Source organism: Salvelinus sp. IW2-2015, unplaced genomic scaffold, assembly GCF_002910315.2.
Source record: "Salvelinus sp. IW2-2015 unplaced genomic scaffold, ASM291031v2 Un_scaffold5753, whole genome shotgun sequence".
NCBI lineage: Eukaryota > Metazoa > Chordata > Actinopteri > Salmoniformes > Salmonidae > Salvelinus > Salvelinus sp. IW2-2015.
This window is the reverse complement of record NW_019947018.1, coordinates 5,231-17,951: the sequence shown is the minus strand read 5'-3', so window position 1 is coordinate 17,951 and position 12,721 is coordinate 5,231. Positions and strand designations below refer to the sequence as shown.

Below are 12,721 nucleotides of genomic sequence, written 5' to 3'. Positions count from 1 at the left end.
TGGGGGTTTGGGGTGGGCCTAGTTGTGGGGCGTTTTGGGGTGGCCTAGTGTGGGGGTTGGGGGTGGGCCTAGTGTGGGTTTGGGGTGGGCTTAGTGTGGGGGTTTGGGGTGGCTTGTGTGGGGGTTGGGGTGGCCTAGTGAGGGGGTTGGGTGGGCCAGTGTGGGGTTTGGGGTGGGTTTGTGGGTTTTGACCTTTGTTTGGATTCCTCACATCTTTGTCATTGTTAAGAGGTCGGTCCAAAGTGGATGTTGTTACTCCCAACTTCCCCAATGTCCACAACATAGAACAGAAAACATCCCAAAGCCAACTTAAGCAGATTACAGTTTTAAACAACATATTTTATTCTCAAGTTAAGTAAAATAGGCAGAATAGTTAGATCCCCATCATTGTAGATTAGGTTAGCAAATTAAGAGATGTGACAATACAGATGACAGTATATGAACAAGATGTTTAACTCTCAATAACAGATACAGTATTGAACAAGATGTTTAACTCTCAATAACAGATGACAGTATTGAACAAGATGTTAACCTCAATAACAATAAGATTGAAAAAAGTTTAATCTCAATACAGATGACAGTATAGTAACAAGATGTTTAACTCTCAATAACAGATGACAGTATTGTAACAAGAGTTTAATCTCAATAACAGATGAAGTATTGGAACAGATGTTTAACTCTCAATAACAGATGACAGTATTGGAACAAGATGTTTAACTCTCAATAACAGATGACAGTATATGAACAAGATGTTTAACTCTCAATAACAGATGACAAGTATGGAACAAGATATTTTATTGTCAATAACAGATGACAGTACATGAACAAAATCTATAGAATTGCAGGATATTAGCTTGAAAACTGGTCATTTCTATCTGTGATGCCTTTAAAATGTTCCTTCCTAGGGACTTGGTTTGTCCAGCAATGCAGCAAAGCACCAGTAAAACTCCTTGTATGCTATTTCTGATCTCCCTCTAGTTGTGTTCTGATGAGGATGTCCCTGATGAATTTACTCACATAAAAAGGGTCCCAGGCCCCAAACAGTCTGAGAACCCCTGTTCTACCTAATGATCAGGGACTTCTGTTGCTCAGAAGWTACGCTCTACTACCTTCTCTGTTAAATCTGAAGTCCAGCAGTTCAGTCAAGTCTTATTCACCAAGAAGTCTCCTCTTACAGGTGGAAGCTAGTGTCTCTCTCTGTGTGTGTCTTACGTCAGGGCTCGTCATGCCATCTCTGTCTCTCTGTGTGCTCTACTGTCTCTCTGCATGTTTATAGCTGTTGCTCATTACAGAAGAACATTTCTCCCTGCATGTGAACAGCGATCTGATGTCTCCTCAGCCTGACCATGGTGATGAATCCTTTCTGACAGTCAGGACAGTGGTAAGGTCTCTCCCCTGTGTGGATCATCATGTGCTGTGTCAGGTTGCAGCTCACACTAAACCCTTTACCGCAGACAGTACAGTGGTAGGGCTTCTCCCCCGTGTGGCTCCTCATGTGTGTCTGGAGATGACCCAGGACAGAGAAACACCGTCCGCACTCAGTACAGCGGTGGGGTTTATACCCCGTGTGGATCCTCATGTGATTGGTTAGATTGGTTGCTCCTGCGAACCCTCTGCAGCAGACAGAACACTGGTAAGGCTTCTCCCCTGTGTGGCTCCTCATGTGTAACCTCAGAGCATTACTCTTAGTGAAACATTTACTGCAGAACTGACAAGTGAACTGAGCATCAATGTGAGCTTGGACGTGATCTTTTACAGCCTCTAACTCAACCTGTTTTCCACACACCCCACAGACACGTTCTCTCATCTTGGTGTGCATTGTCACATGTTTAAAGAAATAGCTTTTCATGAGAAACGTCTTCCCGCACACCTTACAGCGACTCTTAGAGGGAGAACTAGGACGGATCGACTTCACTGCAGAGACGGGCTGAGAAGCCCTGGGTGTCTCTAATAGTTGATGCTCTTCTCTAGTTTCTCTTTTCAACGGTTCATACGAGGTGCTGGTACTCTGGGTCTGGTAGAGATGTGAGKGCTGAGGTGGGTCCTGATTACAGTCACTCTGCAGACAAGCAGAAGTGAATATGAACTCTGTGGTGTCAGACTCCCGACCTTCCCCCAGACTGGTCCAAAGTTCCTGCTGTTCCTCTTTAATGTGGACGGGTTGTGGATCCTCCTGGCCCAGACTGTGGTTCCTCCTGGCCCAGACTGTGGATCCTCCTGGCCCAGACTGTGGATCCTCCTGGCCCAGACTGCGGATCCACTCCTGCTGCTCAGAGGGAACCTGTTCTTCACAGGCTGGGAGCTGCTGGGTGTCTGAAAGGAAGAAAGCACATGAGACAAAGACCAGAACATACACTAGGCCAGGTATTCCCAAACGGAGGTACGCCAAATCAAAATATGTGATTCACATTTTCAAACAGTCCATTTTTATTTTCCAATGGGGCTATACATTTGGTAGAGTTTTTTCCCCCCCCCGCCTGAGTCGCCTCGTTTCACCGCCAAAAATAAAACTAAACCATCTAGTGTTCAGCGAAAATAACAACACAATGTCAAATACAGGAAGCCTCGTCAATAATGAACATCCAATCACATTAACCGTTACTCTCTCGTGGGAATTCCACTAACGGTCCGTTTCTGGACACTACAGTGAAAATGGTTAACTTTGTTAAAGCAAGGCCCCTGAACTCTCGTGTATTTTCTGCATTATGCAATGATATGGGCAGCGACCATGTGACGCTTTTACAACATACGGAGTGCGCTGGTTATCAAGGGGCAAAGTATTGACATGTTTTTAAAAAAATTGTGCGATGAGCTTAAAGTTTTCTTTACTGACCATCATTTTCACTTGTCTGACGCTGGCATGATGAGTTTCTCACACGACTGGCCTATCTGGGTGATGTTTTTTCTCACCTGAATGATCTGAATCTAGGCTTACAGGGACTCTCCGCAACTATATTCAATGTGCGGCACAAAACTGAGGCTGATTAAGAAGTTGGAGCTTTTCTCTGTCTGCATTAACAAGGACAAGAGACAGGTCTTTCCATCATTGTATGATTTTGTGTGCAAATTAACTCAAGCTAACGGACAATGTCAAATGTGATCTTGCGAAGCACCTGAGTTGGGTGCGCAATTACGCAGGTACTTTTCCGAAACAGATGACACAAAACTGGATTCGTTATCCCTTTCATGCCCTGCCTCAAGTCCACTTACCGATATCTGAACAATAGAGCCTCGTCGAAATTGCAACAAGCGGTTCTGTGAAAATTGTATTTAATCAGAAGCCACTGCCAGATTTCTGGATCGGGCTGCGCTCAGAGTATCCTGCCTTGGCAAATCGAGCTGTTACCTCACTGATGCCCTTTGCAACCACGTACCTATGTGAGAGTGGATTCTCGGCCCTCACTACCATAAAAACGAAATACAGGCACAGACTGTGTGTGGAAAATTATTTAAGACAGACTCTCTCCAATACAACCCAACATTGTAGAGGTATGTGCATCCTTTCAAGCAGACCCTTCTCATTAACMTGTGGTGAGTTAKTCACCATTTTTGATGAACAAATACGTTTTTATATGTAAGATGRYTAAATAAAGAGCAAAATGATTGAATATTATTATTATATTATTTGTGCCCTGGTCCTATAAGAGCTCTGTCACTTCCCACGAGCCGGGTTGTGACAGAAACTCACACTCATTCTTATGTTTAATAAATGTATCGTATAGTGTGTGTGTGTGGCAGGCTTACAATGATGGCAAAAAACAACATTTGAGAGTGCGCTGACCCTGGTGCTAGAGGGGGTACAGCTGGAGTGCRCTGACCCTGGTGCTAGAGGGGGTACAGCTGGAGGTGGAATGTTTGAAGGGGTACCGGACTATAAACAGGAACCAATGCACTAGGCCAACAATGTACTCTAAAGGAGTGTAGGCCAGCCTACCAGTACTCCTTAAGGGCCAAGGACCTGGTTATTGTCAGAAGTAGACAGGCTCTGGCAGACAAAACAGACAAATACTCCATCGATATGGTTCTGAATACATAGCCCTTTCATATCACATCAAAACCCATTCACAAAGTCATTCAGAGCATACTAGACAGGTAGTTAGTTCCATTACAGCCATTTCATGAGCATACTAGACAGGTAGTTAGTTCCATTACAGCCATTCAGAGCATGCTAGACAGGTAGTTAGTTCCATTACAGGCATTCTGAGCGATGCTAGACAGGTAGTTAGTTCATTACAGCCATTCAGAGCATACTAGACAGGTAGTTAGTTCCATTACAGCCATTCAGAGCATGCTAGACAGGTAGTTAGTTCCATTACAGGCATTCTGAGACATGCTAGACAGTGTAGTTAGTTCCATTACAGCCATTCAGAGACATACTAGACAGGTAGTGTTAGTTCCATTACAGGCATTCAGAGCATGCTAGCAAGTAGTTAGTTCCATTACAGCATTCAGAGCATGCTAGGCAAGTAGTTAGTTCCATTACAGGCATTCAGAGCATGCTAGGCAAGTAGTTAGTTCCATTACAGAGCATTCAGAGCATGCTAGGCAAGTAGTTAGTTCCATTACAGGCATTCAGAGACATGCTAGGCAAGTAGTTAGTTCCATTACAGTCATTCAGAGCATGCTAGGCAAAGTAGTTAGTTCCATTACAGCATTCAGAGCATGTGATAGCAAGTAGTTAGTTCCATTACAGGCATTCAGAGCATACTAGACAGGTAGTTAGTTCCATTACAGCATTCAGAGCATGCTAGGCAAGTAGTTAGTTCCAATTCAGCAATCATTAGAGCATGCTGCTAAGTAGTAGTTCCATTACAGTCATTCAGAGCATGTAGGCAAGTAGTTAGTTCCATTACAGCATTCAGAGCATGCTAGACAGGTAGTTAGTTCCATTACAGGCATTCAGAGCATACTAGACAGGTAGTTAGTTCCATTACAGCATTCAGAGCATGCTAGCAAGTAGTTAGTTCCATTACAGCATTCAGAGCATGCTAGGCAGTAGTTATCCATTACAGCATTCAGGCATGCTAGGCAGTAGTTAGTTCCATTACAGCATCAGAGCAGCTAGGCAAGTAGTTAGTTCCATTACAGGCATTCAGAGCATGCTAGACAGGTAGTTAGCACAGTATGGTCTCCTCTGTCTATATGTAAACACCAGCTGTAACATGGAGATATGGCGTGTGGGAAACCTTACCTTATAAAAGGTGGTGGTAATAGAGCTCCACAGTGAGAGTGTCATAATCCATAAAACTAGCGTCAAACATGGAGTCAATCACCACTTCCGGAGACACCTGAACCCACCTCTTTAAGGAATACTAGATAGGATAAGTAATCCTTCTCACCCCCCCCCCCCCCTTAAAAGATTTAGATGCACTATTGTAAAGTGGCTGTTCCACGATGTCAAAGGTGAATGCACCAATTTGTAAGTCGCTCTGGATAAGAGCGTCTGTAATGACTTAAATGCTAAATGTAATGGGAAATAGTTCTATCTTTACTACCATTCATTTTTCCCCCATAGGGGTTTTTAAAACACTTAAAATGAGGGCTGTGTTTCGTGTGTCCTTACCCTGCGTGAAGTTTTTTGATGACCATGTAAATCCTCTCGGACGAGGTGACTTTTATCAATATATTCAACTCTATTTCCTCTACCTTCTAAAACGCTAATTAGCGTCAAAGTAACATCATTGAAGACTACAAATCCCTGCTGGTCATCTCTAGCTGACACCTTGGCTAACAGTATTGTGTCCATTTAAAACTTGCACAAGACAATTCACAGGATTGTCACTGAAAAGAAATGTAGATAATTATTCACTACTACATTTAGCCAACATTAGAAGTTAATGATTGTGACGACAGGAAAAGGAGGACCGAGCACGCCCCCATTCTCATCGACGGGGGCATGTGGAGCAGGTTGAGAGCCTCCTTGGTGTCCACATCCACCAACAAACTAGAATGGTCCAAACACACCAAGACAGCGTGAAGAGGGCACGACAGAAACCTTTCCCGCTCAGGAGACTGAAAAGAATTTGGCATGGGTCCTGAGATCCTCAAAGTTCTACAGCTGCAACATCGAGAGCATCCTGACTGGTTGCATCACTGCCTGGTACGGCAACTGCTCGGCCTCCGACCGCGAGGCACTACAGAGGGTAGTGCGTACGGCCCAGTACATCACTGGGCCAAGCTGCCTGCCATCCAGGACCTCTAACCACAGGGGTGTCAGAGGAAGGCCTAAAAATGGTCAAAGACACAGCCACTCCAGTCATAGACTGTTCTCTCTACTACCGCATGGCAAGCAGTACCGGAGTGCCAAGTCTAGGACCAAAAAGGCTTCTAAACAGTTTTTACCACAAGCCATAAGACTCCTGAACAGGAAATCAAATGGCTACCCGGACTATTTGCATTGTGTGCCCCCCCAACACCTCTTTTACGCTGCTGCTACTCTCTGTTTATCATATATGTGTAGCGTGGTTCATTCTGCGTTGTGTATTTTTAATTAGGACGCTGCCACAAACTGATGTCTGCTCGTTGAAATCTTTTTTATTTGCCTGCACACGAAGAGACAACACACATGTTACCCTTGGCGCAGTCACAGCTCTGGGCACCTTGCTAGCCGAGGTCAGGCAAAAGAGCGCCAAAAGGAATAACAGTGCTGCGTGCACACACTCGCCTGCCACAACAGCACACCATACAAGAAAACTATACAGAACATAATTCTGACAAAATAAAAAACATACCTGCACACGAAGAGACAACACACATGTTACCCTTGGTGCAGTCACAGCTTCGGGCACCTGCGTGAGCACATGGACACTCACTCAACCACTGTCACAAGTACTCAGAAGTTACAACAGATACACCATCCAGTGAGCTCTGTGAAACTTGTTAACATAAATTCCTACACTGTCCACACTATAACAAACTTATGGTGCAGAACAGTACATTGTATAACCTTATGACGGTTTTATATTAAACAGTTTCGAGCCAAGGACAACATACCTTGCTAGCGAGGGTCAGGCAAAAGAGAACAATTAAAGGGGTATGCGGAATACAGATAACCCGCGATGGGCCAAACCAAAATATACAAAACTTTTACAATCACATGTATGTACAATATTGGTATGAAAAAGTGTTTGTACACCAAATAAAAACATTAGCTATGCAGCTGTAATTAAATAAAAAAATACACTGAATTATTATTATCAAATTATTAACATCCCCTCTTGACCTGGCCTATTTGAATTGGTCCTTGTGTGCAATTTGGTGCGTAATCTAGGGGAACAACATCACACTGCTACATATGCATAGTCACTTTAACTATACATTCATGTACATATTACCTCAATTGGGCCGACCAACCAGTGTCTGTATATAGCCTCACTACTGTTATTTTTCACTGTCATTTTACTGTTGTTTTATTTCTTTACATGCATATTGTTCACCTAAAACATTTTTTGCACTATTGGTTAGAGCCTATAAGTAAGCATTTCACTGTAAGGTCTACTACACCTGTTTTATTCGGGGGACGTGACAAATAAACTGTGATTTAATCAAGAAATTCTTGCCTTTGACCTGGATTAAACAGTCTCGTCCAGATCATCATGGCATTTGTGCTTCTTAATGATAGCCACATTAGCAGCTAATTGGCGTCTCATTTGGTGGGGGGGTAGATACAGGCAAGTCACATTGTCCTAGAGAGATTTACACCGTTATCAAAATGTTACCCCAGGGTAAACCTACACGAAACACAGCTCTTATTTTAACTGTTTCTAAAAATCCACTATGGGAAAACATTGTGGGAAAACTATTATGACTCATACTGTGGTAATCTATTTAACCTTTTGCTTTTTGAAAAGTATTTATTGCTGATATAAAAGATAAGTTCCTCGTTTCCAAAACCGTATCACAAGCTATGCTTGTTGTCGTTCAGACCGAGCAAGAACTCCTACTCTGAGAGGTTTTGTGGATAAGGGCCCTGGTCCACTGCACAAGACGTGGTCAACTGAAGAGACGTCTGGGGTCCTGGACCAGCGCTAGAAGCTAACTAAAACAGCTAAATACTTAGCTAACTCTCAAACTTAGCGACCTACTAACAATGCAAACATACGTAGTAAATCATTCACAAACCTGCTCTAAACAACTTTATTTCTGGTTTAATAGTGATATCAAGCAGCTTCTGTAGGCGGCTGTTCTTCTCTTCCGAGCGGGACATTTCGTCCTGATACTCGGCTATCGTTTTTTCCACGACGCCGAATATCTCTTCGGCAGCAGCTGCTAATCTCTGGTTGAAAAACGACCTTAAGAGTTGTATTCTAGACATGTTAAACTTCGTAGTGAACAGCTAAAGAACAGCTTTTAAACTAGCAGTGTATTCTATGCGTTTAGAAAACAGAACATAGAGTCAACGTCACTTCCGTTTTGGCTTCAAAATAAAAGCACTCATCGGAAAATTATGTAAAATAGAGACAGTATGTTAAATTGTAAGCAATGGCTGATATTATTATATAATACGTAATTAAAATAGATTAAATAATTATTTTAACACTAACATTTCAGTATAATTGCCTGTTATTAGCTGTCACACAATACAAGTGGAGTGATTGGCAAGGTGGTCTAAGTATCTAAATCCTGTGACTTTGAGTGGGGAAATGTTTTATAGTAGTAAAGATGGCAACAACTCTCTGTGCACGGTGGTTGTATTGACATTTAGAGGCTTGCTAGTGTTGATGACATGATGCTCTCTATGTTCTCGGCAGTGCGTTGTGTAGGAGCACCAACCCACAGCAGCAATACCATAGCCAGCATCCCGGAGTCGCCTCTTCACTGTTGACGGTGAGACTGGTGTTTTGCAGGTACTATTTAATGAAGCTGCCAGTTGAGGACTTGTGAAGCGTCTGTTTCTCAAACTAGACACTCTAATGACTTGTCCTCTTGTTCAGTTGTGCACCGGGGCCTCCCACTCCTCTTTCTTATTCTGGTTAGGCCAGTTTGCCGCTGTTCTGTGAAGGGAGTAGTACACAGCGTTGTACGAGATCTTCAGTTTCTTGGCAATTTCTCTCATGGAATAGCCTTCATTTCTCAGAAACAGAATAGACTGACGAGTTTCAGAAGAAAGTACTTTGTTTCTGGCCATTTTGAGCCTGTTCGAAACCACACATGCTGATGCTCCAGATACTCAACTAGTCTAAAGAAGGCCAGTTTTATTGCTTCTTTAATCAGCACAACAGTTTTCAGCTGTGCTAACATAATTGCAAAAGGCTTTCTAATGATCAAGTAGCCTTTAAAAATTATAACTTGGATTAGCTAACACAACGTGCCATTGGAACACAGGAGTGATGGTTGCTGATAATGGGCCTCTGTACGCCTATGTAGATATTCCTTAAAAATCATCCGTTTCAAGCTACATAGTCATTTACAACATTAACAATGTCTACACTGTATTTCTGATCAATTTGATGATATTTTAATGGACAAAAAAAATTGACAAAAAAATTCTAAGTGACCCCAAACTTTTGATCGGTAGTATATATATAAAAACACTTGAATGAGTAGGTGTTCTAAAACTTTTGACATTATATATATATATATATATATATACACACTACTTGTCAAAAGTTTCAGAACATCTACTCATTCAAGTGTTTTTCTTTATTTCTACATTGTAAAATAATAGTGAAGACATCAAAACTATGAAATAACACATATGGAATCATGTAGTAACCAAAATATTGTTAAACAAATCAAAATATATTTTATATTTGAGATTCCTCAGATAATGACCCGTTACCTAGTCTAATCAATTAAATCATTACCGGTAAACATGTACAAATGAAAAATCTGTTCCGTATAGTCTCCCTGTCTCTCTCTCAGACACGCTTCATTAAGTGTACAGAGAAGGACGCAGCAGGGAAGTATAGAGAGCTGTGGCCAAGCTGCAGAGAGGCTGTAGTCTGTCAGACTGCCCCCTGAGAGGGTTAAAGTAGTGGATTAAGGTCTGTCCTTTCAGGTCGTTGGCCTGGGGTAGGATCAGATGGGGTTAAAGTAGTGGAATAAGGTCTGTCCTTTCAGGTCGTTGGCCTGGGGTAGGATCAGATGGGGTTAAAGTAGTGGATTAAGGTCTGTCCTCTCAGGTCGTTGGCCTGGGGTAGGATCAGATGGGGTTAAAGTAGTGGATTAAGGTCTGTCCTCTCAGGTCATTGGCCTGGGGTAGGATCAGATAGGGTTAAAGTAGTGGATTAAGGTCTGTCCTCTCTAGTGGATTAAGGTCTGTCCTCTCAGGTCATTGGCCTGGGGTAGGATCAGATAGGGTTAAAGTAGTGGAATAAGGTGGTGGGTTTTAATGAGGGTTAGTTGATACCATCATGGCCACCTAATCATCCCCAACTTCCAATTGGCTCATTCATCCCCCCTCCTCTCGCCTGTAACTATTCCCCAGGTCGTTGCTGTAAATGAGGATGTGTTCTCAGTCAATTTACCTGGTAAAATAAGGGTTAATTTAAACAATTTAAATATATATTCTATTTTTCCCCTTTCCCTTTTTACCGTCACACAGTTGAATGGATTTACACTGTAGTTCAGTTGGTGGCGGTGACGCAACATATTTGATGCCAACCGCCGTTAAACTCCACCGAAGAAGAAGAAGAACATCCTGCTTGGTCTTCTCTGACAGGAAGAGGCGACGATGGGCTCAAAATCTGTCTTCTCCAGTAGGTGGCGTTTTTTCCGCTCACCAAGCGAGGAGTTTTTTTAATGGAGATCAAAAATGTAATGGCTTATTTGCTACGTGTGGCTTATTTAATCGAATAGACGTATCGTAATGATTAGGTTGCTATGCCTGTACTGATATAAGTAGGACACGTGACATCCCGTTAACTTTGAGGGAAAAAACACTTGATATCGAAGTTGTGCCTGCTCGTCCCTAGTTACCACAGCCACAAAGTCATGAACTTCACCTATCAATATAATGGATAATATAATGGATAATATGTGGTCTACCTCCCAAGCGTTCACACAAGTCTCGTAATGTCGGGCCTCTGGGTTTAGAAACGGATTTAAAAAATGCAAAGGTCTGGCGGTTACGAAACATTGTGAAGCACAAGGTCTTATTTTTATTTGCTAAACTAAGAAGAAAAAAAATATTTTTTTAGGAGTCAGGCTCAATTTCTGCTGATTATAACTACTGGTAGTCCCATGGCTCTGAACGCTCCGCTGGGGTCATTACAATGACAAATACCTGTGGTGGTAATATTCTACACTCGGACTCTGACACCTTTGGTCACTTGATTTATCTTGTGATCAGTTACAATGACATTACGCTCATTACTGTAAACTTCTAGGGGTACAACACCGAACGTGGGAATGATGAGTTGCTTGAATCTGTACAGAAACATATACTTCATTGGTTATCAGAATGTCCCAATTAGTTATTATTGATAGGAGGGGACTTTAACATAACTATAGATAATTAATCTGATCGATGGCCCCCAGGTAGGCCAACCAATCAGAATTTAGGTTTAATACTTTTTATGGAAAAGTTTGATCTTACTGATATATGGAGAGAGAGGTTTCCGGCCGACAGATCATTCACTTGGAGTAACAAAACAGGTTCCAGACATTATAATGACTACAAGATATTAGCCTTACTACTTGCACAAATAATTAAAGAAGTCCTGGATGTGTAACGGATGTGAAATGGCTAGCTAGTTAATAGCGTTTCAATCGGTTACGCCACTCGCTTTGAGGCCTTGAAGTAGTGGTTCCCCTTGCTCTGCAAGGGCCGTGGTTTTTGTGGCGCGATGGGTAACAATGCTTCGTGGGTGACTGTTGTTGATGTGTGCCAGAGGGTCCCTGTTCGCGCCCGGGTCGGGGCGAGGACGGTCTAAAGTTATACTGTTACAGATGCAATCATTTGATGAAACACAGTCTGGCTTTAGAGGAACTTCTAACAATATCAGACTAGTATTAGACAAGCTTGACTAGTCAGACCTAATAACAGAGGATAGCTTTCGTATTATCTTTATTGACTACTCAGACCTGATAACAGAGGATAGCTTCGTATTATCTTTATTGACTTACTCAGACCTGATAACAGAGGATAGCTTCGTATTATTTTTATTTGACTACTCAGACCTGATAACAGAGGATAGCTTCGTATTATCTTTACTGACTACTCAGACCTGATAACAGAGGATAGCTTCGTATTATCTTTATTGACTACTCAGACCTGATAACAGAGATAGCTTCGTATTATTTTTTATTGACTACTCAGACCTGATAACAGAGGATAGCTTCGTATTATCTTTATGACTACTCAGACCTGATAACAGAGGATAGCTTCGTATTATCTTTATTGACTACTCAGACCTGATAAAGAGGATAGCTTCGTATTATTTTTATTGACTAGCTCAGACCTGATAACAGAGGATAGCTTCGTATATCTTTTATTGACTTACCTCAGACCTGATAACAGAGGATAGCTTCGTATTATTTTTATTGACTACTCAGACCTGATAACAGAGGATAAGCTTCGTATTATTTTTATTGACTCTCAGACCTGATAACAGAGATAGCTTCGAATTATTTTTATTGACTAGTCAGACCTGATAGAGGATAGCTCGTATTATCTTTATTGACTACTCAGACCTTGATAACAGAGGATAGCTTCGTATTATCTTTATTGACTAGACAGACCTGATAGAGGATAGCTTCGTATTATCTTTATTGACTA

General features: G+C 42.0%; 1 protein-coding gene across 1 annotated transcript; it reads right to left on the bottom strand.

Annotated features, from left to right (window-relative positions):
• Window positions 1-646: 646 nt before the first annotated feature.
• On the bottom strand, window positions 647-8,374 carry LOC112078499 (zinc finger protein 189-like). Its single transcript, XM_024144720.2, has 2 exons — window positions 8,122-8,374; window positions 647-2,313 (listed from the first exon to the last, which is right to left on the bottom strand). The coding sequence occupies exons 1-2, from the start codon at window positions 8,312-8,314 to the stop codon at window positions 1,271-1,273; spliced, it is 1,236 nt and encodes a 411-aa protein (XP_024000488.1). The 5' UTR covers window positions 8,315-8,374; the 3' UTR covers window positions 647-1,270.
• Window positions 8,375-12,721: the final 4,347 nt, after the last annotated feature.